General features: G+C 58.1%; 4 protein-coding genes across 10 annotated transcripts; 1 reads left to right on the top strand and 3 right to left on the bottom strand.

Annotated features, from left to right (window-relative positions):
• Positions 1-6: 6 nt before the first annotated feature.
• Positions 7-6310, bottom strand: GLB1L (galactosidase beta 1 like). Of its 3 annotated transcripts, none has more exons than XM_082056685.1 (17): positions 6265-6310; positions 5422-5497; positions 4767-4939; positions 4344-4494; positions 4034-4094; positions 3681-3775; positions 3175-3355; positions 3033-3091; positions 2749-2870; positions 2498-2538; positions 2082-2200; positions 1867-1941; positions 1699-1788; positions 1456-1569; positions 1051-1182; positions 508-723; positions 7-434 (listed from the first exon to the last, which is right to left on the bottom strand). In XM_082056685.1, the coding sequence occupies exons 2-17, from the start codon at positions 5473-5475 to the stop codon at positions 216-218; spliced, it is 1902 nt and encodes a 633-aa protein (XP_081912811.1). In that variant the 5' UTR covers positions 5476-5497; positions 6265-6310; the 3' UTR covers positions 7-215. The 3 variants fall into 3 exon arrangements, with proteins under 3 accessions (XP_081912811.1, XP_081912809.1, XP_081912810.1); XM_082056683.1 differs by lacking the exon at positions 6265-6310 and adding an exon at positions 6082-6248; XM_082056684.1 differs by lacking the exon at positions 6265-6310 and adding an exon at positions 6082-6166 and having other exon boundaries at positions 5422-5609.
• STK16 (serine/threonine kinase 16) lies at positions 6296-8812 on the top strand. The gene is made up of 7 exons (XM_082056701.1): positions 6296-6444; positions 7138-7357; positions 7437-7570; positions 7646-7766; positions 7847-7942; positions 8010-8131; positions 8218-8812. Exons 1-7 carry the CDS (start codon positions 6359-6361, stop codon positions 8354-8356), a joined length of 918 nt encoding a protein of 305 aa, XP_081912827.1. The 5' UTR covers positions 6296-6358; the 3' UTR covers positions 8357-8812.
• A 527-nt stretch (positions 8813-9339) lies between these two features.
• Positions 9340-13693, bottom strand: LOC309441728 (tubulin alpha-5 chain). 5 transcript variants are annotated; one of them, XM_082056690.1, is made up of 4 exons: positions 13615-13693; positions 11760-11982; positions 11120-11268; positions 9340-10911 (listed from the first exon to the last, which is right to left on the bottom strand). In XM_082056690.1, exons 1-4 carry the CDS (start codon positions 13615-13617, stop codon positions 9940-9942), a joined length of 1347 nt encoding a protein of 448 aa, XP_081912816.1. In that variant the 5' UTR covers positions 13618-13693; the 3' UTR covers positions 9340-9939. The 5 variants fall into 5 exon arrangements, with proteins under 5 accessions (XP_081912816.1, XP_081912820.1, XP_081912817.1 ...); XM_082056694.1 differs by lacking the exon at positions 13615-13693 and adding an exon at positions 13371-13597; XM_082056691.1 differs by lacking the exon at positions 13615-13693 and adding an exon at positions 12417-13361.
• Positions 13694-15334: 1641 nt separating this feature from the next.
• LOC309441729 (tubulin alpha-5 chain-like) lies at positions 15335-19263 on the bottom strand. Its single transcript, XM_082056695.1, has 4 exons — positions 19183-19263; positions 16867-17089; positions 16586-16734; positions 15335-16404 (listed from the first exon to the last, which is right to left on the bottom strand). Exons 1-4 carry the CDS (start codon positions 19183-19185, stop codon positions 15433-15435), a joined length of 1347 nt encoding a protein of 448 aa, XP_081912821.1. The 5' UTR covers positions 19186-19263; the 3' UTR covers positions 15335-15432.
• Between the last annotated feature and the right edge of the window lie 8600 nt (positions 19264-27863).

The following is a 27863-nucleotide window of genomic DNA, read 5'->3' as shown; positions in this document are numbered from 1 at the left end:
TTAACATGCAAAACAAGCTTGATTCTGACCCTCTTTTTCTTTAGCCCATACCATTCCTGGCCCCAGAGAAGGGTGGGAGTCCTGGATGTCCATGTCAGGGCCTGTGCCCCTTACCTAAGGCTCTGCATCCCCTCCACTGGCCCCTGTGCTTCACCAGACCCCTGCCACCTCTGCAGCCCGAGCCAGAGGCAATGCTGGTGCCCACAGTCCTGCATTTATTCTGTGGCTGCGATCCTCTGGCTGAGGGTCCTGTTAAAAAGGGGTTGGTCAAGGAAGAGCAGGAAGGGGTCAGGGGGTGCCCCCTCCAGCTCCAGCACTGTGATGTTGTTGGGGCAGCCAACATGCAGCACAGAGCCAGGCACAAAGAGGGTCTGCTGGGGCCCACGGTGGGGCCAGTACCGGCCCAGATTGCAGCCATTTATCCACAGCTGGCCCTGGAAGATGGAGACGGGTCTGAGCTGTGCCCTTGTCCACCCTCACCCCTCTCCTGGTTATGTACTGCCTTACCTTGCTCCAACCTGGGAACTTCACAAAGGTGTCCCAGGTGATGCCAGGGGTCTCAAAGGTCCCAGTGTAGAAGGCTGGCCCTGCTCTGGTCCTGCTGCTTGATTTTGGCAGGGCAGTGTGGGGCCAGCCCTGCTCAATGGCAGTGTCTATGGCCAGGGGGTAGATCAGCCAGTTGCTGAGAGGGCTGGAGTCCAAGGAGAGGTTCCCCAGCAAGCCCTGAGATGGAGCAAAAGGGAAAATGAGGCAGCAGCATCTGGCCACAGGCAGAAGGATGCTTGACTTCCCCAGGGCATGTCCCTCTCACAGTAGTGAAGGTGGGATGTGATCCCCTCTGAGGGGCTGCACTGCCGTGGCAGTGTAAAGGGAACAGAGGGGTGCCCATCTCACAGCCTTTATCCCAGTCCTGGTTTGCCAGGAGATTAACCAGGGAGCAGGTCGAGGGGTGGCCCTGCCACGGCTGGGGTCTGTCACAAGTGGCAGGAGAGGGGGTGTTTGGGCACACTGGTGGCCAGTCCATCCCCTCTGGATCCCCAGGACCCTCACCTTGAAGTCACTGATGTTGGCCCCAAAGCTGATCCTGCCCATGTTCTCCAGCAGCACATCCAGGGTGTCCCCTGCCCTGCCTGTCACATGCAGCGCTGTCTGTCCATCCCTCTCCAGCGTCCCTCGGTACTCCTACAGCCACAAGGTCAGTGCTGCCGCCCCATCCCCAGATCCCACAGCCCCAAGCATTGCCAGCAGCCTGCCAGCGTAGCATCCTGCTGCCTGCCCCCCTGAGCCAGCCAGGGCTGCCCTCTGCCACCAAAAGGGGCAAATTCAGGCCAGAGAGCTACCCCACAAGGGCTCAGTGTGGCTCCCAGCACACTGGCATGGCACAGGCCCGCTGCTGGCAGGTCCCACAGCCCTCCCGAGCACCGCGCAGGGACAGGGCTGCTCCCACAGCCTCACCTGCTGCAGCATCACATAGCCACGGTCACAGACGCTGTGGGGAGGAGCACTCAGCGTGGCTGGGTCCAGGAGGTCCCGGGGCAGCTGTGTGCGGTACAGTACAAAGCCGTGGGCCTGCAGGACACAGCAAAGTGGCATAGAAAAGAGAACAGCTGAAGACACACGCTGTTTCTCGGCCCCAGGGCAGGGCAGACAAGCTTAGGAGCATCTCCCCAGTGTCCCTCACTGCACCCAGCCCCTCACCTGCTTTATGGCCTCAAAGGTGAGGGGGAACTGGCTCTGGATGGGCCCGGAGGGGCACAGGACATCCAAGACATCCAGGAGGCTGGCATACTGCAAAGAGAGGGATGAGTATGGGGCAGCCGGGCAGTGCTGGGCAGGGGCAGCACAGCCCCTGGGGCAGGTACTCACCTTCCGCAGGGCCACCTGGCCGTAGGCGTACTTGGGGGTGGCAGGTGGCATCGGACCCACTGGCAGGGGCTGGAACTGAACAGCAAACTGTCAGCTGCCCCTGAGGGCAGGCAGGGAGATGTCCTGTGCCCTGCCAGGTCCCTCTGTGTCCCACTCTTCCCTGGCATAGGCAGCAGGGCCCAGTACTGTCCCCCTCCTCCTGCCAGAACCAGCACCTTGCTGATGACTGTGCGGATGGCAAACAGCTTCTCAGTGGGGTCTCCTGCCTCTGAGAGAGGGGCATCATAGTCATAGCTGGTGGTCACTGGTTTGTACTGGTTCTTGAAGTCAGCACCTGGCAGGGAAGCAATGGGAGCTGGAGAAAGGAGCTCTGGCAGAGCCCAGGGCACAGAACCCAGCCCCAGGCTGACCACAATGTGATGGCAGGGATGTGACCCAGAACTGGGAGCCACTTGCCTGGGGACAAAAGGAGTTCCGGGGAGGGGACAAGCTCGGTTTCAGGGAACCTTGGGTATGTGTCAGCCTGCCCCATGGGACAGAAGAGGAGCCTGAAGTGCGCTCCTTGGGGATGGCTAAGGAAAGCCTCGAGCCCCGCAGTGTGCCACCCTCTCCATGGCAGGTCCCTACTCACCGCTCCAGTAGGCAAAGTTCGTCCCCCCATGGAACATGTACCTAGGGGACAGCCCAGAGAGCCCTGTCAGCACCCCGACAGACCCGTCAGGGGCTCACTAGGTGCTGCGCCTCCCTGCTGCACCCCAGCCCTGCCTGCCTCCCCCTGCCCGAGTTCTGCGGGACGAAAGCAAGCAGCAATACCCACTCCAGTGCTGGCAGATAGGAGGGCACTGTCCCCCCAGGCTGTGCCCCTGCCAGCTGAGTACTTGCATGTTGACATTGGCTCCCAGCTGCAGCATGTCCTCCAGCCCCCGGGCCACTCGCACCGAGCTGGTGCTGGCATGTGCCTCCCCCCAGTAATCCAGCCAGCCTGTGTAGTACTCAGAGTTCACCTGAGGGAGCAAAGTGCTGTCACTTGCCTGGAGCTGGGGCTCCTGGCAACCCCCTGTCAGCCACATCCTCTCTGCCCACCTGCAGCCTGGCCCCAGCACCCCTCTTTGCCCCCACAAAGCCATCATGAGTCATTTCACCCACAGCGCCCACATCAAGCTCACCAGAGGCCCCTTTGGCTCAATCTGGCGCTGGGCACCAAACGCCTCTGTCACATTGAAGCCTGCAGAGGTTGAGGGAGGGAGGTTGGAACAGGACGGAGCTGAGACCTCTATCCCCTTTCTTCCTCCTCTCCCACGGCGGTACCTGGCCCGAAGTCGACAGTGGCGTAGAGCCCCGGCAGCGTGCCGCAGCGCAGCTCCTCCACCCGTGAGTCGTCGGTGGTGAAGAGCAGCACCTCGCTCCCCAGCAGCACCCGGAATGAGACCAGCAGGTGCCGCAGGTACCCGTAGTCACAGGCATAGTAGCTCCCGTATTCGTTCTCCACCTGCAAGCAGGGCAGGGACTGCACCTGGGTCCTGCTATGCCCTTCCCTCCCCACATCATTAGATCTCTTTACAGCCCCCATGTGCATCCCCAAAATGTCCTTCCAGCCCCACCATGAACCCCAGCTCTCCCAGCGTCCTTCAACAACAAACAGTTTGGTGGCAGAGTCCCAGCCCTTGGATTTAAATCCAGGCCTAGAGGTCAGGTGGGATTTATCTAAGAGCTGTGCCAGATGAGGGCATGGCGTCAGGGGTATAGGTGGCTTTTTGGGGTACATCCAAACATAACCCAGAGCAGGGTAGGGGGCTGGGTCCACTGCACCCTACCTGCACACTGATGATGTTTCCCCCATGCTGGTACAGGCGTGGTTTGATCTTGGGTAGCAGGACATGGAGCCAGGAGTCCACAGCTGCCAGGTAGGCTGGGGAGAAAGGAGGGCAGCTCAGCCTGGCTGTGGCGCCCACGACAGCCCACTGACAGCCGGAAGGAGGACGGGGCAGACAGGGCATAGCTGAGCATGATGGGGAAGCAGAGAATGAACTATGGGGCTCCTGAAAGATGGAGAAGAGGATGGGAGAGTCCATGCAGCAGGTTTGGCAGGTGCGCGGAGAGACCAGTGTGCTGGGATGGGCACCAGGCTGTAAGGACACAGACACCAGAGCCCCGTGCTGAGGCTCACCGGGGTCAGAGGAGCGCAGGACGATGTCTGGTTTCCACAGCAGCCAGGCAGGCAGGCCACCCTGGAGAAACCCCCATAGCCGAGAAGGAGGCAGAGGAACCGCTCAGCAGCCAGGGTTGGCACAGCCAAAACCCGGCCAGCACAATGCTGATGCTCAGCATCAAAGCGGCTTGTGTTCCCATAAGGCAGCTGCCTGGATGTGGCTGGCATGGCGCCGGGGTTGGCATGCCAGCCAGAAGTGCCAACCCTGCTGTGCCCTTTCCAGGCTACTCACAGCCCTTCCATCCCAGGTCTGGGGGCTGGGACTCACCATCTCCCACTCCGCACAGATGTAGGGCCCTGGACGTAGGATCACCAGAAGCCCCAGCTCAGCAGTCAGGTCCAGGAAAGCTTCCATGTCCCGGTCCCCAGCAAAGTCATAAACCCCTGGCAGTGGCTCATGGTAGTTCCAGGGGACGTAGCTGGGGCAAGAGGTGACATCAGCACATGGGGGCTAAGGGCATCCCAGTCCCTCTGCTCCTGGGAAGTGGTCTCCAGCCTAGGCTGGGGATGGCAACTAGAGCTGAACTGGGACTGGCAGGGAGGTCCCAGTCAGCCCAGTGCAAGGGCTGGTCCTCGCTCCGTGTGATCAGACAACACCCTCGCCTCTCTCCCTACTCCAGGGACCCCAGAGACCCCAAGAGGCCATGGTGGCTGTGGGCTGTGCACCGCTGGGGCTGTCCCTGTCACTTACACCTGCACAGCGCTGAGCCCGCTCATGTACATCTTGAGGAGCCGATCCCTCCAGGCGGGGCGTGGGACGCGGGCGTAGTGGATGCTGCCTGAGATGTAGCGGAATGGGGCTCCGTCCTTGCGGAAGCAATTGTTCTCATAATCCAGCTGGAAGGAGCCTGCTGGGGGTAAGGCCTGCAAGAGAGTGGCAGTGCTGGGGGGTTGCAGACCCTCCCCAAGGCCAGCTGCCCCCTCCCACACTCCCTGGGACAGGGACTGACAGGGGCTGGTTCCTGGGGGAACCTTCCCCATCCTTGGTGCAGGAACAAGGCCAGTACCACGCCGTCCTGGGAGAGCAGGAAGGGCAAGCAGGGCAGCCCTTTGCACCACCTGATGCCCCCCTCCCACTCCCCCAGTTAATCAAACACCCTGCAGCTGAGCTGGTGGCACTTTGGGCGATGGGTGCTGCTGGGGATGGATGCTGGGAGGACAGGGGGGAGCTGAGAGCACAAGCAGGATGCTGTGGTGGGACGCAGGGGCTGCAGCAGGAGGGAGCCATAGCAAGAAGAGCAGGGACACAGGGACAAAAGCAAGGCAGATCCCGGAGCCGTCCCACCAGATCCTTTGCAGCTCAGCCCCGCATGCTTCTCCTAAACTTTCCACCCGTGTTTGCTAACCTGTGTGTGCAGGAGCCCCACCACCAGCAGCAGGGCAAGAGTTGTCAGCCCCATCTTTGCTGGACACTCAGCAGGCCTGGGATGGGGGACGAAGAGGGATGAGGATACCACCATCACATGATCCTTCTCTGCCAGCACCGGGTGCTTCCTCCAGGTCCTAAGTGCAGAAAGCTGGAACAGCAGCACAGCTTGGGGGAAGAGGATGAAACAAGAGGGTGGGTGACTCTGGCTCCCCGCGCCTGGGCCAGCCACGCATCCCCCCCTTCAAAGCAACACGGGATGTGGGGCCAGTGGGCACATCCCCCGTGCCCCTCAGGGCAGTGGGTGACACACGTGGAGGGACAAAGAGCCTCATAAAAAGGTCACGACCAGGCAAAACGTCTTCGAGGGAGCTCAGCCCACTTGTTAGATCAGAGCAGTGGTGCCGGCACGCCCCGGTTACAGCTCCGGGAAGAGGGAATACTGCCGCTGCCTGAAAGAAAACGTTCCTGGACCGAGAGCTGGAGCCTGGTGACAAGGCTGTCGACAGGGGCGCCGCGGAGCTGCCGCGGTGCAGGGTGAGGGGCTGATGCCCTCGAGGACGATCCCTGCTGGGGTGGCCTCGCCACCTCTGTCCCCTACAGCGCCGACCTGCCCGCCCGGGCGAGAAGCTTGGCTCACCGGGACCGGCACCGGGGGGCGGCGGGGCTGCAGGCTGCCACCATCACTCACAGCTGGGGACACCGCGTTCCACCCCGGTCACAATAAGCGGGCAGCCCGGGGCTCGGCACTGCCCCAAAGCCCCGCCCCGCTCCCCTCCGCCCGCAGCCCGCCCCCTACGGAGAAAGGGAGCAGGAGCCCCACCACGGCGGCACCGGGACCGGAAAGGCTGCAGCGCTCCGCCCAGGGGGTGACGCGGCGGGTGACGCGCGGCAGCGGGCAATGACGCGGGCGGGCGATGGGGCAGGCGCTGTGCGTCTGCTCCCGCGGCACCGTCAGCCTGGGGGGCGTGCGGTACCTCCTGCTGCACCGCCTGGCAGAGGGGTCCGCGGCGGGGCTGGGGCACGGGGGTGTCGGGCGGGGGGGTCCGCGGGCACGGGGGGATGCTTGAGCACAAGGGGTGCTCGGGTACGGGGGTGCTTGTGCATGGGGGATGCTGGGGCATGGGGCATGGAGGGGATGTGCGGGTATGGGGATGATTCTGAGTTATAGGGGTTGTTCGGGAACGGGGTGATGCTTGGGCACGGGGGTGATGCTCAGGCGTCAGGGTGCTTTTGAATGGGTTTTCAGACTTGGGGGGACTGCTCCAGCATGGAGTTGATGCTTAGACGGGGGGATGCTCGGGCATAGTGGGTGCTTGTGCATGGGGGCATGCTCAGGCATGGGGTGATGCTGAGGTGTAGGGGGTGTTCAGGCACAGGGAGATGCTCGAGCATAGGGGGGTTATGCTTGTGGCGGGGGGGATGCTCAGGTATGGTGGGGAGATGCTTGAGCACGGGCAGTGTTTGGGCATGGGGAACTGTTCGTGCAGAGGGGGGATGCTTTGGGTACCTGGCAGATGCCCTCAAAGTGGGAGGAATGTGTGTAACTGGGGGGTTCTCATGGAGGGTGGTGCAGGCACCCACTGCCCTCTGCCCCCTGCCTGTGGTTCCTCACAGTTGAGGCTGGGCACAGGGCCCTGGTGTGGGCACTGCAGCAGTGTGACATGCAACCCACGCCATGCTCGGCTCTTCGCAGAGGCTTCAGCTATGTGGACCTGGTGGAGGGGCTGCGGGACGGGCACTTCTATGCCCTGAAGCGCATCCTGTGCCATGACAAGGAGGACCGCCAGGCCGCCCTGCACGAGGTGGAGATGCATGGCCTCTTTGACCACCCCAACATCCTGCGCCTTGTGGCCCACTGCATCGTGGAGAAGGGCGCCAAGTATGAAGCCTGGCTCCTCCTGCCCTATGTGAAGGTGAGGGGGGCTCCCCTGTCTGCCCCCACCTCCTTGCTGCTGGGAGTGGCAGTGACGACAGGCTGCTTGTGTTTGCCAGGGGGGAACCCTCTGGAGTGAGGTGGAAGCACTGCGAAAGAAAGGGACCTTCATGCCAGAGCAGCGGATCCTCATCATCCTCCATGGCATCTGCCGTGGACTGCAAGCCATCCACAGCAAGGGCTATGCACACAGGTGGGGGGCTGACAGCCCTGGCTGGGGGGGTTGGCAGGGGCCCCAGCGGGTGTTCAGTGACATCCATCCCCACAGGGACCTCAAGCCCACCAACGTGCTGCTGGATGAGGATGACCAGCCTGTGCTGATGGACCTGGGCTCCATGAATCAAGCTCGCATTGAAGTCAACAGCTCTCGGGAGGCTGTGGCCGTGCAGGTGGGTGCCCTGAGACATCATCCCACCAGACCATCCCAGCCCCGAGCCCTTCATCCCTGCCCTCACCCTGCTTTCTGCAGGACTGGGCTGCCCAGCGCTGCACCATCTCCTACCGTGCCCCTGAGCTTTTCACGGTGCCGAGCCAGTGTGTCATAGACGAGCGCACGGACATCTGGGTAAGGATCCATCCCCCTGGTCCCCATCCCACTGCCGTGGGGCTGCCCTGACCCCACCGTGCTCCAGTCCCTAGGCTGTGTGCTGTACTGCATGATGTTTGGGGAGGGCCCCTACGATGCCATCTTCCAGAAGGGTGACAGCGTGGCTCTGGCAGTGCAGAACCCCATTACCTTGCCTCCCACGACCAGGTGAGGGGCTGGGGAGGGTGACCCTGCTCCCAAGCAGCCTCCTGTGGTATGCATCATGTAGACCCCCCGCACTGTCCTTGCTCCAGATACTCGGCTGCCTTGCAGCACCTGCTCCTCTCCATGATGACACTGAACCCTCAGGAGCGACCCAGCATAGATGACGTCCTCCACCAGCTGGAGGGGCTGCAGCCAGCGCCGGTGGGGCAGGACACCACGCAGATCTGAGATCTGAACTTGTCCCACCCCATGGTCGTGCTGAGCCCTGAGGATGAGCTTGGGGAAAAGCAGCTGCCGTTGTCCCTGCTCCCTGACAGAACCATTGCAGGGTGATTTGCTGTGCTCAGTGGAGAGCTGCTGCTCTGTGCCAGAGGTGTGTTGGATTTGGAGTGTTCTGTACCCTGGACTTAGTCCATGCCCCAGGACTGTGGACGTGTGACCTGCTGCTAAACATGGGGCCCTCTCTGGTCGCTGCCTCCCCCAGGGGTTGCAGGAGAGGATGCTGCGGGACCCCTCCCCAGGTGATGGCAGCCACAGCCCTGCAGCTCTGCACCCCAGGAGGATTTCTCCCCTGCGCAGGGCAGAGCTGTGGTCCTGGAGCGAGGCAGGTTGCTATTGCCTGCTCCGACGCTGCTCTCAGCGCCAACGTTGCCTTGTGTTTGGAGTAAAAGATGTTCTTGTGGAGGTGTGGATGTGTCCCTGTCTCAGGGATGGGGTCCCACTGGGGCACAAGGACAATGCTGTCTGGGTGGAGCAGCAAGCATTGCTGGCAGGGAAGGGCAGCAGAGGACAGCCCTGGCAAGGCGGCATCGCCAGAGCATTAGCGGTAAGCAGGGAAAGTTAATCCCTGGCCCCAGCGCGCTCCTAATGGGAGTTAACACAATTCTGCAGCTGGAGGCAGGCGCAGCTACTCTGAGCCTCTGGGGCTGGCCACTGTGGGAAGGGGCTCAGCACAGCACAGGCAGCAGCAGGGGTACAGGCAGAACTTGGCTGCCCAAGGAGAGGGAGGTGGGTGCCAAGGCTGGGGAGCTGCCAGAGTTTGGGAGGCAGGGGCAACAGCCCTGCTCTGGTGGGGTAAGTAGAGCCTTGTGACAGCACAGCCGTCCTTGGCTGGAAAGGCTCACTGGGACCAGCAGCAGCTGGGCTGCCTGCAGGGGCGATGGTAAAAAAAGAGATGCAGACAAGCAGTTTCACAGGGAAGCACTCCCCTCCTTTAATCCTCTCGCCACAACACAGCAGAAAAGCAACCACGGGGGTTCATGCTGCACTGGATGCCCTTGCAGGATGCACCCACTGCACTGCAGAGCTGGGCATGCCCCTTGTCCCCAAGCTGTGGCCATGGGGACAGGGATGCCAGTCTGCTCTTACTGCTTTAACCACTCTCCTTAAAGATGAGCCCACCTGCTCTCTGGCTGCGCAGGGGAAGAAGTCCCATCAGCTTAGGATTTATTCCTGCTCAGGCTAAATTTGCTCCCCTGGGCTCCAGGATCCACAGCAGGGCCATATAGCACATGAGGAAGCGGTACCCACCCCTAGCTGAAGCAGCGAGCAGGGTGGGATGCGTGCCACAACCACAGGGAGCGGACCCAGGGGCTCTTACCTGCACAGGGAGCAAGCTGGAGCTGGAGACTGGGAAGAAGCAGAGCAGCACCAGCAGCAGAGCTAAAGCACTCACCACACACCTGAGCTGGCAAGAAACCAATACAGCTGGGGGTTCAGTGGGATACACAGAGGCTCTGAAATGGTTTATTACAAAGGGCTTCTGCAGGAAACACAGGGAAGGAGCACAGTGCTTTTTGGCAGAGGCTTCTCTACTCCTCACCCTCCTCTTCATCCTCGTAGGAGTCCAGGCCCACCTCCTCGTAATCCTTCTCCAGAGCTGCCATGTCTTCCCGCGCCTCAGAGAACTCCCCTTCCTCCATGCCCTCGCCCACGTACCAGTGCACGAAGGCTCGCTTGGCGTACATCAGGTCAAACTTGTGGTCCAGGCGAGCCCAGGCCTCGGCGATGGCCGTGGTGTTGCTCAGCATGCAGACGGCGCGCTGCACCTTGGCCAGGTCCCCCCCTGGCACCACTGTGGGCGGCTGGTAGTTGATGCCCACCTTGAAGCCCGTGGGGCACCAGTCCACAAACTGGATGCTGCGCTTGGTCTTGATGGTGGCGATGGCGGCATTGACGTCCTTGGGCACCACGTCCCCGCGGTACAGCAGGCAGCAGGCCATGTACTTGCCGTGGCGAGGGTCACACTTAACCATCTGGTTGGACGGCTCAAAGCAGGAGTTGGTGATCTCGGCCACTGACAGCTGCTCATGATAAGCCTTCTCTGCGGAGATGACAGGAGCGTAGGTGGCCAGGGGGAAATGGATGCGAGGGTAGGGCACCAGGTTGGTCTGGAACTCAGTCAGATCCACATTCAGGGCCCCATCAAACCGCAGTGATGCTGTGATGGACGAGACGATCTGGCTGATGAGTCTGTTCAAGTTGGTGTAGGTTGGGCGCTCGATGTCCAGGTTTCTGCGACAGATGTCGTAGATGGCCTCATTGTCCACCATAAAGGCACAGTCCGAGTGCTCCAGGGTGGTGTGTGTGGTGAGGATGGAGTTGTAGGGCTCCACCACAGCAGTGGAGACCTGTGGTGCTGGGTAGATGGAGAACTCCAGCTTGGACTTCTTGCCATAGTCAACAGAGAGTCTCTCCATCAAGAGCGAGGTGAATCCAGAGCCAGTGCCACCTCCAAAGCTGTGAAACACGAGGAATCCCTGGAGCCCTGTGCACTGGTCAGCCTGCGGAGAGATACACATGAGATTGCTCCAAGATACACTTTTTCATGAACTCCTGACTGCTCAGGTGTCCGTCAGGACCTGGCACATCCCTGCCATGGGCAGCTGCAGAACCCTCCCAGGGCACAGCAGGGCTTGCAGCATTCTCTGACGTCCAGCAAGATGCTGGACACCCACTCAGGGGACACATTCCCCCTCTGCAGTCACCTACCAGCTTCCGGATCCTGTCCAGCACTTGGTCGATGATCTCTTTGCCAATGGTGTAGTGCCCACGGGCGTAGTTGTTGGCAGCATCTTCCTTGCCGGTGATCAGCTGCTCAGGGTGGAAGAGCTGGCGGTAGATTCCAGCCCGCACTTCATCTAGTAGAGAGCAGGGGAGGGCTGAGCCTGGCGCAGACTGTAGGTTTGAGCCAGCCAAAAAGCAGTTGAGCGGATGTGCGCACCCATCCCTCGCCCTCCTCCTGGCTCTGGCATGTACAGCCAAGGATCCACACATCAGCAGGGACACCACCAGCATCAGGTTTCTCTGGTGGTGGCTGCCACCTCCCCGCACAGAAGCTCATGTTCTCCCACCCATCTGGAGCTGCCTGCCCACAGCATGCAGCAGCACAGCAGGAGCTGCCATGCAGGTTGGGCTGGTTTCTCTCCACGCACATGTGGTAGCAAGAGACTACCAGCACCCTTGCCTCTAGGACACTTCAGGAACAAAAGCTGGTGCTCAGGTTTGCGGCTTCTCCTGGGGAAAGGAGGGCCCTCAGGTTGAACCCAGTGCAGGATACTGCCAGCAGAGCATGGGCACCAGCCACTCAGTCTAGTGGTGCGCCCCGGGCCATGCACACTCCAGCACTCACCAATCACAGTGGGCTCCAGGTCCACAAAGATGGCCCGTGGGACATGCTTCCCAGCCCCGGTCTCACAGAAGAAGGTGGTGAAGGAGTCGTCCCCTCCACCGATGGTTTTGTCGCTGGGCATCTGCCCGTCGGGCTGGATGCCATGTTCCAGGCAGTACAGCTCCCAGCAGGTGTTGCCCATCTGGACGCCGGCCTGGCCGACGTGGACGGAGATGCACTCACGCTGGGGAGGGGGAGGCAGGGTCAGATCCTGGCACAGCTCTGTCTTGCCTGCCCCAGGGAGGGCTCTACCTGCTGTCAGTGCCACACAGCCACCTGCACAGGACCTGCTCCAGCCAGTGGCTCCAGGGAGCACATTTCTTTGGGTGACCTCCTGTGTGTCCCTGAGGGGCCCTGCATGGTTGTCATTGCCCTCAACCACACACAGGCAATGTGCTGGGTTGGGAGCCAGCTCTGGTGTCCCTCGTGCCCAGCCCTTGCTGAGGGCCACCAGCCCCACAGACTCTGGCCAGGGCTGTTCTCCAGCAGCATGGGGAGCAGAGCCTGGCCCAGGTCGCCTGCCCCAGCCTCCCAGCCAGGCTCCCTGGCAGCCTCAGCCCCTTCCCTGTGCCACAGCAGCCCAGCGAGGTGCTGAGCTGATGCCATCATATACTTAACCCATGAGGTGCAGCCAGCACAGGGGATGCTTCCACCTGCTGTTCCAGAGCCAGGTAAGCACGCAGTCTCCTGGGGCAGGGGGCCTTGGGGATACAGGGGCAGTGGGGGACAGCCAGAGGAGGGCTGGTGGTGAAGCTCAGCAATATTCAAGGCAGCACAGAGACTCCCGGAGCTATGCAGTCACAAGCCCGTGCTGTGAAAACCGTGTGGGCAGAAGTGCTGGGGAGCAGGCTTTGAGCTGGAGATGTGCTTCCCGCACTTCCGTCCTGCAGGTGCAGGCCTGCTCTGCTACCCCCAGCATCCCCCCTCTGCTACTCCTGCCATTCTTGGTCCTTTATCCCTGACATCCCTCCCTTCTCTGCTACACCCTTAGCATCCCTGCTCCCCCAGGCAGGGCACCACAACTCAGCCTGGGGGTCCCAGGGCTCTTTGCTTCCGTGTTCCATGACCACACAGGGCTGAGCCGCGATGGAGACCATGTCCTGGTCCAGTGCTGGAAGGGCACAAGGACTCTTGCCTTCTCCGAGAGGGCCGGGAAAGCCTCAGCCCACCGGTGGGAAGCACTGCCCGGGGCAGGGTCCCCGGCAGAGCCCGAGCGGTGCTGCGGCGGGCGGGGCGCTGCGCTGCGCCTCCTGGCACGGCCGCGTCCCCTCCCGAGCCGCTAAATATAGCCCCGGCCCCAGGCGAGGACAGCGACGATCACCCGGTTTGGACAGCGGACCCGAGCCGCTCCGTCGTTGCCAGACCGAGCCCCCGCGAGACGCCAAGGACGGGACCCCCACACCCGCTCCTCCCTGCCCCGGCAGGCGCCCCGCTGCCCCGGGGGGAGCCCCGCCGAGCACCCAACTCCGGCCCCCGGTGCCCGGCTGGTGCCTCCACCCCCAGCAGCTGTCCCCGTCCGTCCGCGGCCACGTTCCCCACCGGAGGGGTCAACCCCCTCCATCCCTAGCGCACCCCTTGCGGCGGCGGAGCGGGGTCTCAGGTAGCCCCGGGACTGGTGGCGGCGGGGGGAGCCGGGCAGAAGCAGGAGGAGGACACGGTTGTCCCCGGACAGGGGTCGGTGGGGCTGCCCAAGGTCACGGCGGGGAAGAAGGGGGGGCGTCGCGGCGGCTCCGCTGTGCCCGGTGTTCCGGGGGGTGGCTGCCGGACGCCTTCCCCGCCGCCGTGCCCGCTGCCGCGCCGCCCGGCCCGCACTCACCATGCTGCGGCTGGGGGTCCGGGCTCTCCCGGCGACTCGGTGCGGCGGGGCTCGGCGCAGACCAGCGGCTGCTGCAATCCCCTCCGCAGCGCCCTCTTATACGTGGGAGGGGCTTGCTGCCGCCTCGCCCCCCTTCATTTGGGTATATTTGCATGCAGGGCGGGAGTACGCACCTCGAGGGCAGCGGGAGCCTGCTCAGGCGCCTTCTCGGCTGCAGAGGGACCCCAAAGTGCAGGGGGCTGGGGTTGCTTTCCCTCTGCCGGGAGGGAAGCGGGGGGCGTCCTGCCAAGCTGCGTGCAGGAGGTCTGGGCTCTGGCTCTCAGTGGGGACATGCGGTGCTGAGCCACCAGGCCGCGGTCTGGAGCGCATACAGTAGCCCCCACTTTGCTCTCCCACCAGCTTTTCTGCACTGCAGGCTCTCTGGGATCTGGTGACAGACACCCCAAGATCACCTGGGCCTCTAGAGCAGGGGAAAGGAGAAGAAACACAGGTCAGGCTCTGGAGACCAGGGTGCCTCCAAACCCCTCTTTGCCATCAGCATCTCAGCAACCCCTGGCCGATGTTGCTCTTCCCTCCTGGTGGGGACAGGTGAGCAGTGCCACACACCTCCATGAGACTGAATATCACCATGACAAATCTGGGCTGCTGGCCCAGCTGCCAAAAAAAGGGTCATTGCAGCCCATTTGCTGTCAATGACTTGTGACTACGTCAGAGAAGCCCCTTCATTTGAGCCCCAACTAGCACAGCCTTCATCTCTGGTGCCAGGGCTGGTCCTGCTGCTGAGGGTCTGTGGACCACCAGCCCAGTTGTTAGCTGAAGGAGAAGCAGAATCCAGTGTCCCAGCCTTGCATGCTGTGTGCAGCAGGGAGAGGGCTCTGTCCTTGCTGCCAGGACGTGGGCTTACACAGCTATCCCTGCCTGTGGGGACAGGGGATCTGCTGCCCAGGGGCATGCCAGGAGACACTGCTGTGACCCTCTGGAGTGGGGTCCAGATCAAAGATGCAGGATAATCTTTAAGAAAAAAAAGGAACAGGATGCAATTCCAACTGCTATGCATGTCTGGCAGCATAGTCAGGTCCCTGCAAAGACATGAAGAGGAGGGGATTCTGCAGTGGGATCAGAGCAATGCCTGGAGTGAGGGGCAGCAACTCCAGCTCGTGCCCTGGTGCAGCAGCAGGCACCACTTGGCCTGAGCCCATGGGTCTGGTCATAGGGAGCACCAGGAGCCCTGCACAGTGGGATGAGTGCCTAGCCATGCTCCAGGAATCAGAGCAGCCCACTGCTGGCTCACACTTTCCCCTCCAGCTGGCTTGGGTGCATGCTGGGAGGAGGAGGGCAGGGCAGGACAGCCTCTGTGGGTCAATATAGCTGGAGCATTAGTGCTAAGCAGGGAAAATTAATCTCTGGACCCAGCGTGCTGGATAATGGGTAACAGAAATCTCCTGTTTGCAGTTGGAGGCAGGAGCTGATGTTTGGACTCCTGACCAGTGGGCAGGGCAGGGAGAGGGCTCAGCACACCGCAAAGGGAGAACATGAGATGAGGGAGGCAGATGGCCCCAGGGGGGTGGCAGAGCACCCGCAAAGCCAGGCAGGGAGTGGGCAGAGGTGCTCCCAGACAGTGCACCCCATGCCCGCATGTGCTGGAAGTACAACAGCACTGACAGCAGAGCTGAAGCACTCACCACACACCTGAGCTGGCAAGAAACCAATACAGCTGGGGGTTCAGTGGGATACACAGAGGCTCTGAAATGGTTTATTGCAAAGGGCTTCTGCAGGAAACACAGGGAAGGAGCACAGTGCTTTTTGGCAGAGGCTTCTCTACTCCTCACCCTCCTCTTCATCCTCGTAGGAGTCCAGGCCCACCTCCTCGTAATCCTTCTCCAGAGCTGCCATGTCTTCCCGCGCCTCAGAGAACTCCCCTTCCTCCATGCCCTCGCCCACGTACCAGTGCACGAAGGCTCGCTTGGCGTACATCAGGTCAAACTTGTGGTCCAGGCGAGCCCAGGCCTCGGCGATGGCCGTGGTGTTGCTCAGCATGCAGACGGCGCGCTGCACCTTGGCCAGGTCCCCCCCTGGCACCACTGTGGGCGGCTGGTAGTTGATGCCCACCTTGAAGCCCGTGGGGCACCAGTCCACAAACTGGATGCTGCGCTTGGTCTTGATGGTGGCGATGGCAGCATTGACGTCCTTGGGCACCACGTCCCCGCGGTACAGCAGGCAGCAGGCCATGTACTTGCCGTGGCGAGGGTCACACTTAACCATCTGGTTGGACGGCTCAAAGCAGGAGTTGGTGATCTCGGCCACTGACAGCTGCTCATGATAAGCTCTCTCAGCCGAAACCACAGGAGCGTAGGTGGCCAGGGGGAAATGGATGCGAGGGTAGGGCACCAGGTTGGTCTGGAACTCAGTCAGATCCACATTCAGGGCTCCATCGAACCGCAGTGATGCTGTGATGGACGAGACAACCTGGCTGATGAGTCTGTTCAAGTTGGTGTAGGTTGGGCGCTCAATGTCCAGGTTTCTGCGACAGATGTCGTAGATAGCCTCATTATCCACCATGAAAGCACAGTCTGAATGCTCCAAGGTGCTGTGTGTGGTGAGGATGGAGTTGTAGGGCTCCACCACAGCAGTGGAGACCTGTGGTGCTGGGTAGATGGAGAACTCCAGCTTGGACTTCTTGCCGTAGTCAACAGAGAGTCTCTCCATCAAGAGTGAGGTGAATCCAGAGCCAGTGCCACCTCCGAAACTACGAAACACGAGGAATCCCTGGAGCCCTGTGCACTGGTCAGCCTGCGGAGAGAGCCAAGTGAGCTTCCTCCAAGTACTGACTTTGCTGGAGAGAAGTTTCAAACTGTTGCTTGGGCAGCCAAAGGCCCCCCTGGGCACAGCAGGGCACACCCCATACTCCCACCCCCAGCCGGATGCTGGACCCCAGCTCAGGGGGACACATCCCCGCTCTGCAGTCACCTACCAGCTTCCGGATCCTGTCCAGCACTTGGTCGATGATCTCTTTGCCAATGGTGTAGTGCCCGCGGGCATAGTTGTTGGCAGCATCTTCCTTGCCAGTGATCATCTGTTCAGGGTGGAAGAGCTGGCGGTAGACTCCTCCCCGTACCTCATCTAGGAGAGGTTAGCACAATGTCAGAGATTTTCGAACTGGCTCTGGGGAAAGGTGGCAGGAGCTATTCTAGGGATTGCCATGAGTGGATTGTTCCCAGACGCAGTGACCACCAGCAGCTGAGGTGCACTCACCAATCACAGTGGGCTCCAGGTCCACAAAGATGGCCCGTGGGACATGCTTCCCAGCCCCGGTCTCACAGAAGAAGGTGGTGAAGGAATCGTCCCCTCCACCGATGGTTTTGTCGCTGGGCATCTGCCCGTCGGGCTGGATGCCATGCTCCAGGCAGTACAGCTCCCAGCAGGTGTTGCCCATCTGGACGCCGGCCTGGCCGACATGGACGGAGATGCACTCGCGCTGAGGAGAGGGAAATAGGGTCAGATCCCAGTTGGGACCACAAATGTAGCTGCAACAGGGGGTGAGGTGCCCAGCACAGGCAGGGCAGTCCAGGCCCTTGTCGCTCTGTGGAACCCGCACTGCTCCACAGCCTGGGTGCTTTGTGCTTATCCCCATCTCCTGCCCTCTGCCAATTCTGGTGCTCTGCCTCCTGTCGTTGCACTGCCCAGCTCAGGGGCCCAGGGAGATGGAGACACATCAGCTGGAGCCAGGGACACAAGATTGTCATGTTCTCTGGACTGTCTGCACCCACAGCCCTAGGAAGCACTCAACGAGCGTCTTCTCTGTTGCCTGAACACTGACTTGGCTTAAGGGCTGGAGCCCAACAACAGGGCTGTGGGGTGATGACAGTGCATCACCCAGCATTGGGAGCTGAGGAGGTGACAGCACCGGGCATGGGTGCCCAGCAAGAGGGCGATTTGCAGCAGCAAACGGTTGCCATGCTCTGAGGCTCAGCTTCCCTAAATTAGCTCTGGAGGAGGAGGAGGCGTTAACTGCATTTCTGAACTGAACTGAAAGGCTGAGGTCGAAGAATCCCTTAGTTCAGGGCTTCAAGGGCAGCCTCAGGTTCCTCAGGGGGGTAACACTGAGGTGGGCTCTGCAGCCTCGCTCCCTGCAGGTAAGGGTCACACTTAACCATCCCAGAGGCTGCAGCCCTTTCAACAAGAACCAAAATATTCACTGCCTCAGCCCTGCTGTTGCCAAAGACTTGGATGCGTCATCAGCCACAACTGAGGCAGAGGAGCAACCAAATCAAACTGGATTTCCAGAGCCATGGGTGCCCCACTGTGAGTCAGCAGCAGGAGGCCGGTGGAGCAATTTTGCACCAGGAGCACGTCAGTGATTGCTGTCTGAGGAAGCTGCATGGGTCACAGCTCTGTGCATCTGGGGTGCTTTCTGTGCTGCATTTCAGAGGCAACAGTGACAGTGAGGAATGACAGAAAAATAAGCCCTTGATACCCAGGGTAAGAGCCAGAAGTCCATCTCCCAACCTTTCCCAAAGCTGAGGTGCAAGCAGCACCAAAATGGCACTCCACTTTTCCACAGCAAGTCCATGAAGGTTTTGTAACACAAGGAGACAACAGTAAGTCCTGAGGAAGCTCCAGGATGCTCAGCAGAAGTACACAGCAAACACTGACACAACTACAAGCACCTCTGGGTGGCCACAAGAAAGAAGAGAAAGGACTCCCTGGCCAAGGACCTTGTGAATTAGGGTGTGAGCAGATGGTTATGCTGATCACCATACTTCATCCTACCAACATGCAGCAGGCAGGACCAGCTTTGTGGACCTCAGTGCTGACAGCAGGCTGGGCAGAGCCCCACAGTGCTGGGGACACAGCAGTGCTGGTCACCAGCCAGCAGACTCTGCCTTCTTCATGGCAAGGTCAGGCTCAGGAAGGACAGGGAGCACAGCCCTCTCAGGCAGCAGGCAGGGTGCCTGGGCTCCCTGGGATTGGGATGCTCTCCAGAACAGCCAGACTGCTCAGGATCCAGACCTGACGGCAGGACCACAGCAGCAGGGCAGCCCGGAGGCTCCCCCACAGTGATGTCCACCGATGGGCTGGACCCTGGCACCCAAGGTGCAGGGCAGTGGATGAAGCCACAGCTCGCTCTAGGGCTCATCTGCAGCTCTGCAACCTGGAGGGTTAGCAGGCTGGGCCCACTTCCCCCAGCCAGAGATGTTACCACAGGAGATGGGCAGAAACCGTGGCATGAGAGAGTCAGCCCAAACGCCAGTCTCCACACACAGCGAGTTTGGCTGGTGGCCTCCTTCCCTTGGACATGTCAGATGGGTGCAAGGGGATGCTCAGAGGGAGGCTGCTGGGTGCCGGGGAGGGAGCAGCTCAGAAAAGGCAGAAGCCAGGCAGAGGCAGGGCAAGCACAGCCGGTACTCCCATCAGCAGCTGCCTGCACGTTTGGGCTCCCGGGCGAGGCCCCCTGCGAAGCTCTGGGGGTTACAGCCTGCTCCGCGCAGGGCCCGGCTGGGGTTCCTCCCACTCCCCGGAGCGCCCCGCGGTACCAGAAGGAGGGGGCAGCCCGGGGTCGGCACTCACCATGATGCCACCGCCGCACGACTTGCCTGTCCCCGGGCTGCCGCAGATCCGCACCGCCGGGACGGCCGCGCCGCCGCCACTTTATACCGGGGGCGGCACCGACCCTCTGGGGCGGAGCGCCCCGCCCTAGACAGTTCCGGGCGTTTGCATAAATTTGTGTATAATGCGCACATTTCCATACACTTGCAGAGATGCAGCTGTGTTGCCCGGCAGCCGGCTGGGTGCATTGCCGGGGCCACCAAGGAGCAGCATCCCCCGCCCCCCTGCTCCCTGCCTCCTCGGGGCCACGGGAAACCTGGGCATCCCCTCGAGGAAAGGGCAGGGGGGCATAAGGATTGGTCTTGCTACACTTGCTGGTCTTGACAGAGTGGCTTCCCCTGAGGGCCAGAGATAGCGCTTTCTTGTTGGGGGTTTTGCTGGTGCGAGGCACCATCCAGGCATTCACCAGGACAGATTTCAGGAACCAAGGAGGGAAAGTCAGCAGAGAATCTGGCTCAGGTCTTCCCACCTGGTGGGTGGAGGTGCTGATGTGATCCCTGGGTGAGCACACAGCTGGGTCTCTGCCAGCCATCCAAGGCCCCCAGAGCACACCTGGCAGAATTTCTGGAGAAATACAGGCAGAGAAAACACTTCAGAGACAAACACAAACTTTCCTGGCCTCTTCGGAGTTCAGTGAGGAAAAAGCAGGAAAACTCTGTCCTGCCCCTTGCCTCAAGGACAGGTGTGCCCTGGGTCTATGTCTGAAAGCCTTGTCTGCCGATGGGCTCCTCCTCCAGCCTGCCTCTGCTTTACCTCCATCGTTTTGACCTGATTTAACAAAGCTTTATGAAGTGATCTGTGAGGGGATGGGGGGAGCTTGGAGCACTTCAAAGCAGGTCTTTTTGCAGTGACTTCACTGATTCCTGGCTCTGCTACAATGAATAGCTTGTCCATTCTTTCCTCCCCCATCCAAAATACTCACAGCATCCCCTGCCATGCAGAACCAGCCCTGCCTTTGCCAGAGCCCTCCGACTTAATGAGTTTTCACTGAAAGACACTGTCATCTCTCAGCTCACTCTGAAAGCTGAAAGGTGGACCTGAATTATCCACCCACAATGGCCTTTCTTTGTGCCTGAGTCACCTGGAAAAGTGTCACCTTCACTGATGAAGACGTGTAAAGTGACTGAAAGCAGCAGTACTGCTGTGAAGCCTGTGCCAGGGTCTAAGCAACACTTTTTGAGACCTGCAGAAATGGCTGAGCCAAACAGAGTGAGTTTAATCAAGCTGGTGGGAGGAGGCTTTTTCCAGAGAGATGCTGCTGAACCTGGACAGGATACTGTGGCAACTAGATAACTCTGGAAATGCCTAAGCTCCTCCCCGTGGTATAAAAGTCCTTTGAGTGACCTCAGAGATCACTAGATAACACAGACCATGCTGATGCAGACAGTCCATGAGAGTGAGAGGGTAACTGCTAGCACTGAGGCATCAAAATTTGAGCCCCAGAAGTTAATTGGTTTGTAAAAGAGTGATGGGATCATCTTTCCCGGTGAAAATCTTTGCCAAGGTGCTTGCTGAAATGTGACTTCTGACTGGGTGTTTCCTATCACTCTCCCTACTTCCAGGGTGCAAATTAATTGTGAGGCTTTTATAGCATGAGTGTTTTGGAGCAGTGGTTAGAAGCACAAGCATCAGAGCTAGGCAGCGAGCAGGATTTCAGGTGGCTGTGCAAGGCTTGTGTGGTTCACACAACTTCAGGAGATCTGTATGACAACCTGGTGGCACCTCAGTGTGTAAAATGATGTGGTACTTCTCCAAGAGATGCCTGAATCTGTTTATGTACCATTCTGGTAGAGAGCTGATGGTGAAATGTCCCTGATTTGTCATTGCTAAAAATGCATGCTCACAGTGAAAGTAACCATTCAGATGCTGTTATGTTGAGTGAGCAGGGCAGCAATGACTGACAAGAGAGCTGTGAGTCATTTAGAGCTACGCATCTCCATGTACCTCTGATCTGAAAATCCCAAGCAGATGTCTAAGCTTTTTTGAAATGCTTAAGAACAGCTGGCTAAATCCAGGGAGCACCAATGGGCTGCAGCTTGTCAGTGCCTAACTGCTCAGCAGCCTGCCAGATGCTGGTAGCAGCAGCCTGCAAGCACATGATGGAGTCTGATCTTGCCCTGGCTGGAAGAAGATTCATCCTGAGGTGACCCCTCTCTCAGAGATGTTACTCACATGTATAAGAAAACCCTTCAAATGTTTCCAGAGCACGTCAGAAATCACTAGATTGCAAGAACTGCTCGGGAGACTTTTTCACCATCACTCAGAACAAAGTTGGACCCTGCACCAGCACCCAGAAAGGCACAAAAAACAAGCAAGGCAAATTTTAGGCTAGTGAGTCAGAATTCAACCATCTCTTGATAGAAGAATAGGAAAAACAGATTGAAGATATCCAAGGGCAGAGCCCTGCACACTGCAGGGGAGAACCCTGCTTGATGCTGCCCACAGAGCCCAGGAGATCAGCCGGCTCTCAGACACCCCTACGTGAGAAAGGGGAGGCAGCACAGTGTATTGCAGGCGGTGCAATGCCTCCATCAAGGGCAGATGCTTGCACTAAAAAGCTCTTGATAACAAGTTATTATGAAGGTTTGGGGGTTGCTACTGGTACAGGAACCTCTGTTGGCAGAGCTTGCAGTTATCCAGACAAAGCCTCTCAAATAGCTGTCTTCCAGAAGTATGCTAAGGTCTGCCCCACCTAAAAGCACCCAGAGCTGAAACTGGGGAGGAGAGGATCCATTCAGAGTGCAGTCTGGTACACCCTATCTACACCCTAGTTCCCTTCTCTCTTCCCTGCGGAAAGCCCAAACTCTTGTTCCCACTTTTCAGACCTCAGCTGCACCCAGGTTGTTCCAGGCAGAGCAAACAGTGTCACAAGCCACTTTGGGGACACAGTTTGGCCAAGAACTTGGGCAGCAAACCCAGCTGCTGGGCTGGAAAGCCCAGAGATCCAGCGATGCTTTGCTGCAGGATGAGTAGTGATGACAACCTTCTCAAAGCAGAAAGGCAGTTCTGCATAGAGACCGGGTGGACAACACTGGTCAAACTACTGAGTCTGTTGAACGCATTGGGCTTGACTGCATCTTGCAGAGTTTGTGAGTTCAGGCAAGTCCTGTGTGATGCTAACTGCTCCAGCAGTATCCCAGCGAGTGATTAACTCTTCAGCATGCTCCAGGGCAAGAAGATGCAAGTTTAAGGCTTACTAGCAGTAAGGGTAGGGAAGCATGATTGTCTCAGGGTCAAGGGATCTTCATCAGTAGATGTCTTCAACAAGTCAGGTGTGGCATTTACTACTGAAGACCTGCTGGAATACAGGGCATGGTAGTGATCTGACAGAAGTTCTCTCTGCTGGAACTGAGCAACAGCAGCATAATTGCTGGTTCAGATAAAATGAAGTCCATTGTGCAACACCCGCTGCATTGCCCAGAGCATGTGCCACGTTACAGGAACAATAAAGCTAATTCCAGATCTCACTACAGTCCTAAGCCCTGAATCACTGGGCAGTGGCAAGAGCAGGGAGGCACTCCCAGGGACGCAGGCAGCCTCGCATGCATGCTGAGCCCCAACCTGCAAAGCTAAAAGGGACAGGTGGACGAGTTGGGACTAGCTCGTTTTCAGGCACAGCAGCCCTGGGTAAGCAGCTCCCTGGCTCAGAGTCAGCCTCCCTGGCTGCCGGTGTCACCCGCCTTTCTTCACGTCCTGGGAAAGGCAGCTACACACCCACGGGAGCAAAATAAAACCACTGCTGTCTAATTACCGTGACTTCATGTTGGGGCTCTGAGCATGCCTGCTGTGAACAAGCTGCCTTCGGGCAGGTGATGGAGGGGCTGAGCCTGCTGAGGTGCCCCCATGCTCGCAAGGGACACCAATGTGCAATGCTGGTTTTACTCTTCTCCAGCAGCCCTTGGAGCCGGCAGTGGCACAAGCAGTGTAGGAAAAATTGGAAGCAGAAGTGCAATGAATTCTGCATGGCTAGGTGATGGTAGGACCTCCTGGAAGGGCATGGTTTACCCCATCAAGCCGGAGGGGGTCTGGATACCCCAGGCAGGAGTGTAGACACAGTGATAAGTCTCCATCCTAGGCCCTTTAGGCCTTCCTGTCTTACAAGTTCTCAGGAATTACAACAAAGCTGCGGTCAGCTCTGTTGCAATGCCACGGAGCCTGCTTGTGTGAGCTAGAAGCGATGTGGCAAGAGGCAGTGATGGGGCAAGAAGCAATGATTGCTTCCCTGCTCCCAGGAGCACACAGCTCATCTGTGGGGCTGCAGCTGAACCACAGCCTCTGGGCAGCAGAAGGGACACAGCAGATTCACGCTGGGCAGCTCTGCAAATGTGCCCATTACTCTGAGGTAGAAAAAAAACACTGCCAGGTGGGCAAGTCCAGCATGCCCTGGGAAAGCAAACAATTCCTGGCACAGGAACATCTTGCCAACAGCTCTTCTCTGCCCTGGTCTTTGGCGAGCAGTTGAGCCCCTAATGGCTGAACAGATGTGTGCAAGTGGGGTTTTTTTGCACGTGGAAGTGGGTTGTACATAATGCAAACAGCTTTCTACCCCAAAGGCATGCTGAGAGCAGAGCTGGGCCTGGAGAAACTGCAATAGCCTGGAGTCTCAGGGATTGCTGTAGAGTTGTTAAAAGCGGAAAGGAGACGGCTGGCGGCTGGCCAAGCACTGGTGGATGTCAGAGGAAAATGGTTAAGGAGATAAAAGATGCATTTAATCACCCAGCCAGGCAATGGGTCCCAGGGTGCTCCTGCCTGGAGCTGTTTGTGTGTGTGCGGAGAGAGAGAGTGGTATGTGAAACCAGGTCTGCTCTCCCTGCTCCTCCCAAGCCCCGGGCACTGAGAGGCAGTGGCCTTGGTTCACTAGAATGAGAACTTGTGTTTGATGGCCATCCTTAGGATGCCTGTCTTGAACATGTGTCTAAGAGCTTCATAGCAAAGTTAAATTGGATGATGAGGGGCTGTGCATGTAAAACAACAGCTGTTTAGCAGGGTGGCCCTGTTGTAAGGACTCGGGAGCCCTGGTTTGCTGAGCTCCCATGCCTAAGGTGGTCCTTGCCTCATTAGGATGAGCCATCCCCAGGTGCTCTGTACACACCCGTGCAATTGTGCCCTTCCCTGGGACCGGGTGGCTCTCACATTGCCATTTCACAGTCCTGCATTGGACACAGCCAGGAGGGCTTTACCACCTCCCAGGCAGGAGGACACAGACCCTGGCAAGAGCTGGATACCAAGGGCTCCTGCATATGTTGGGGAACCTTCAGAGGGAAAAGGCAGAGACGTAGCTGGCCTGTAGTGCACAGGGTGCACAGGGTGCCCAGGGAGTGAGCAGCGCTGGTGGGTGCGGGGCGAGGCAGCCTGGGCTACCCAAGTGCTGACTGGTGATGGTGAATCATAAGCAAAGAGCTGCTGGGCTTCTGTGGGGAGCCCTGTCAGGCACCACTGGCTTCAGCTCTTCAATCAATGATCTTGAAATGAATCTCAGATTGCCACGGATAAAGTTTGAGGCTGGCAAGTGGATGTGCAGAGTAATAAGTAACAAGACTGCTCCTTCCTCCAAATTCCCAAATGAATTACTTTGCATTTCACTGTATTAAAGCAAATTTTGCTGCAATGTGGCCTTTTAATTGAGCAATTCTAAACCATCCCTGATAGCTAGTTGTCCCCTTCACTAGCTACTACCCCCATGAGTGTTATCCCAAACTTTTTTACTAAACATTTCTTATCACTGTGGGCCTTGCACCCACCCCTGGGGATCCCCACTGCAAATGCCCTCAGCAGTGTAGCCCCTGGCTGAGAAGCAGACCTTTGCTGTTGGTGCATCTGGTGTGCCCTTAGCAATACAGGAATACAAACAGGCTGCCTTGACATGCTGAGATAAATGTTCTGGGACAACACAAAAAGTAGATCTGGAAAGACTTTCAGCAGCAGCTATGAGCCTTCTTCTTCCGTGGACAAGGGAAACATGATTCCATCCTTCTTTGTGGCAATATCATGATTTATGCAAATGCTGTTATCATTATCTGCTCCCATGTAAGGATGTCGTGCCAGCGATGTGGATCTGAATCAGCCAGACATGTAATCATGTAGAAAGCTGGTGACAAGTTTGCATAACAATACCTGCCTTCCCTGAGACAAGGCTGATCAGTACTAAGTGCACTTTTCAGTCTTTAATTCTCTGCTGACAGAATCAAAATTAATTCTTCTGTTATTTTTTCTGGTACGGTCAGTAATCTAGCATTTTCTGGGTCAACTGGTTTATTTTCTTAATGACTGGAGTGATTTCTGTCCTTCGGTCCTTCAGAATTACATCAGTTTTCCTAGCTCTGTTAAAAATTACCATCAGCATCTCAATAAGACCTTCATTTAGGTCCATTAATACTCTCAGTGTGGGCCTGATGAATTGAAAATGTCAGTTTTAGCAGATGATGCTTTATACACTGGTTTGTTACAGATGGTATCCAAATTAAAGCCTTCTCCATCACGTCAACAGCATTTCCTTGGTATTTTAGGCACCTACGGCTAAGGAAAAGAGCAGAATTCTGCTTACTGGCATCCTTTTGTGCATTTTCTTGTTTTCTTCTAATGCAAATGCATTCGCCCCATCTCCTTTTTTATTTCACTCTGCTTGTCTTGTTTTTTCTGCCTTTGAGCCATGCCTAGCAGAAAGGCTATGGGCCAAGGCTGGGTGTGTAGCTGGAGGTCATGGTGAGGGCTGGACAGCTGGTGGCCCCAGGGCTACCAGACACTGCAGAAAATCCTGGCCAGGCCAGCTGGACAGGAGGGTCTTGGTGCTCGGGAGTGAGTGGGCATGAGCATGTTGGTGTGCGTGGGTGAAATCAGGTTTTGCTTGGCAGTAGAATCCCTTCCTGTCCTGTGTCAGCCCCAGCTTCTGCTGCTCTCCATGGATGAAGGGCTCCCCAGCATTTGGAGGGGCTGCATGGTATCAGTCTTGTCATCGCCCCTGATCTCCCTTCCCTTGGGGTCAGATCCAGAATTCGCAACCCCCATCCTCATCTGCCCCCGCGCACCACAGGATTATCCAGCCCACCACGTGCCCAACCGTGTGCTGGGGACGAGGGTGAAGCCCATCTCTGTCATGAAGCTCAGCTGCTGCCTCGGCCCATGCATGTGCTCGTTGTGGAGAACCTGTTTAGTTATGGGCTTCTGCCACCTCCATCGGCCTCTGACTCTGCTGATTTAAAATCTGCAAGCACCTCATTTTTGCCTGGGTTTTGGCTGGGGCAGCAGCCCCAGCAGCAGCACAGGCGATCACTCCCACGGGTTGGTGCCAGGGATGCAGAGCCTGTGTCTGGCAGATTGCTGAATTCAGCCCAAAGTCATTGCCCTGCTTGAATGAAAGTCACCCTGACTTTGCTGTTTCTCACTTCTCCGTTCTGCTGCACCAACCAAAAGCAGCTGTGTAAGTTTGCCTCTCTGGATACTCCCCAGCTCCTAGAAGGTGCAATTCTAGAAAAGCCAGCTTGGGATGAGAACAGAGTGGATTGGGAAAGAGGTGGGCAGGTGGCTGAGAGCATGGCCCATCGAGACAAACATGAGGAGCATCAAAAACGTGAGGGTGTGGAGAAATTTGCTGTGCAGGGAAGTCAGTGGGCAGGACTGCTGAGGTGAGACACCAGGACTGGGAGCAAAAGAATGAATGCGGATTTTAAAAATGGTTGCCCCACTCAAGTGATGTCCCTGGCTGCCACCAGCCCCCTGCGCTCATGGGTCCCTTACCCTGGTGCAGCCCTTCCAAGGCTCAGTAAACCTGTTGCTCCCACTGACTCATTTTCTGGGGGCTGCACTGATGCTGTGGCTGTGCCCACAAATGGGGAGTGTGGCCATGGCCGCTGCTGTTGCCTCTCCTGGGTGTGGACAGGCAGAGGAAGGTGGCATGGAAGTGGCACCCAGCAGCCTGACTTGCTCTGCTCAACCACTTCTCACCCCATCCTGCTGGCTCCAGCTCCTGCTCCTTCCCTGCTGCATCTCCACACGGCTGCCCCAGAGCAGGGACCTTCCCTCGGGGAGCAGGGAGAAGGGGATGGAGATGGCTGGGTGCAGTGAGGGGAGCAGTAGGCACACAACCCACTGAGATATAAATCCACAGCTCAAAAAAATCATCAAGAATACAATTTTGCAGTATATAGTTGACCATTTTGAGGAGGCTGTAAAAGGGTTTGCATTCTCCTGAGGAAATAAAAAACTGAAATGTTGATCAGCAGTCAGAAAAATATCTGTCTTAACATGTGGTTTGCATAACAATATAGCACACATTTATGATGCAATTCAGTTGGCTTTGTAAGAGAAGAGGTAACCAGGATAAAAAAAAAAAATTAGTCCTTTGGTCTCCTGCTTTGCTCATGTGAAAGCTCTTTTCTCAGAAAGCCTCAAGAGTATTTCATGAGCATTTTTGTGACCCTGGAAAGCTAAAACCAGGGTCACAACACAGAAAACCCCAGAATTTGTAAAGAAATACAGGTCTTCTTGAGACACACTCAAGATGCTTGTGCTGGGTTTGAAGCTGGTGTGAGCCAGGCTGGCAGGGAGGTGTATCGGGATTTTGGGCAGACCTAGGAGGAAAGGACAGGGAAAAGAAGGCAGGGTGCTGTGCTTGAAGGTGTGTGCCCATCACAAGCAGGTGATGA

This window comes from Streptopelia decaocto, assembly GCF_964273445.1.
Source record: "Streptopelia decaocto genome assembly, chromosome: 6".
In the NCBI taxonomy this organism is placed as follows: Eukaryota; Metazoa; Chordata; class Aves; order Columbiformes; family Columbidae; genus Streptopelia; species Streptopelia decaocto.
This window is presented reverse-complemented; position numbering and strand designations above follow the sequence as displayed.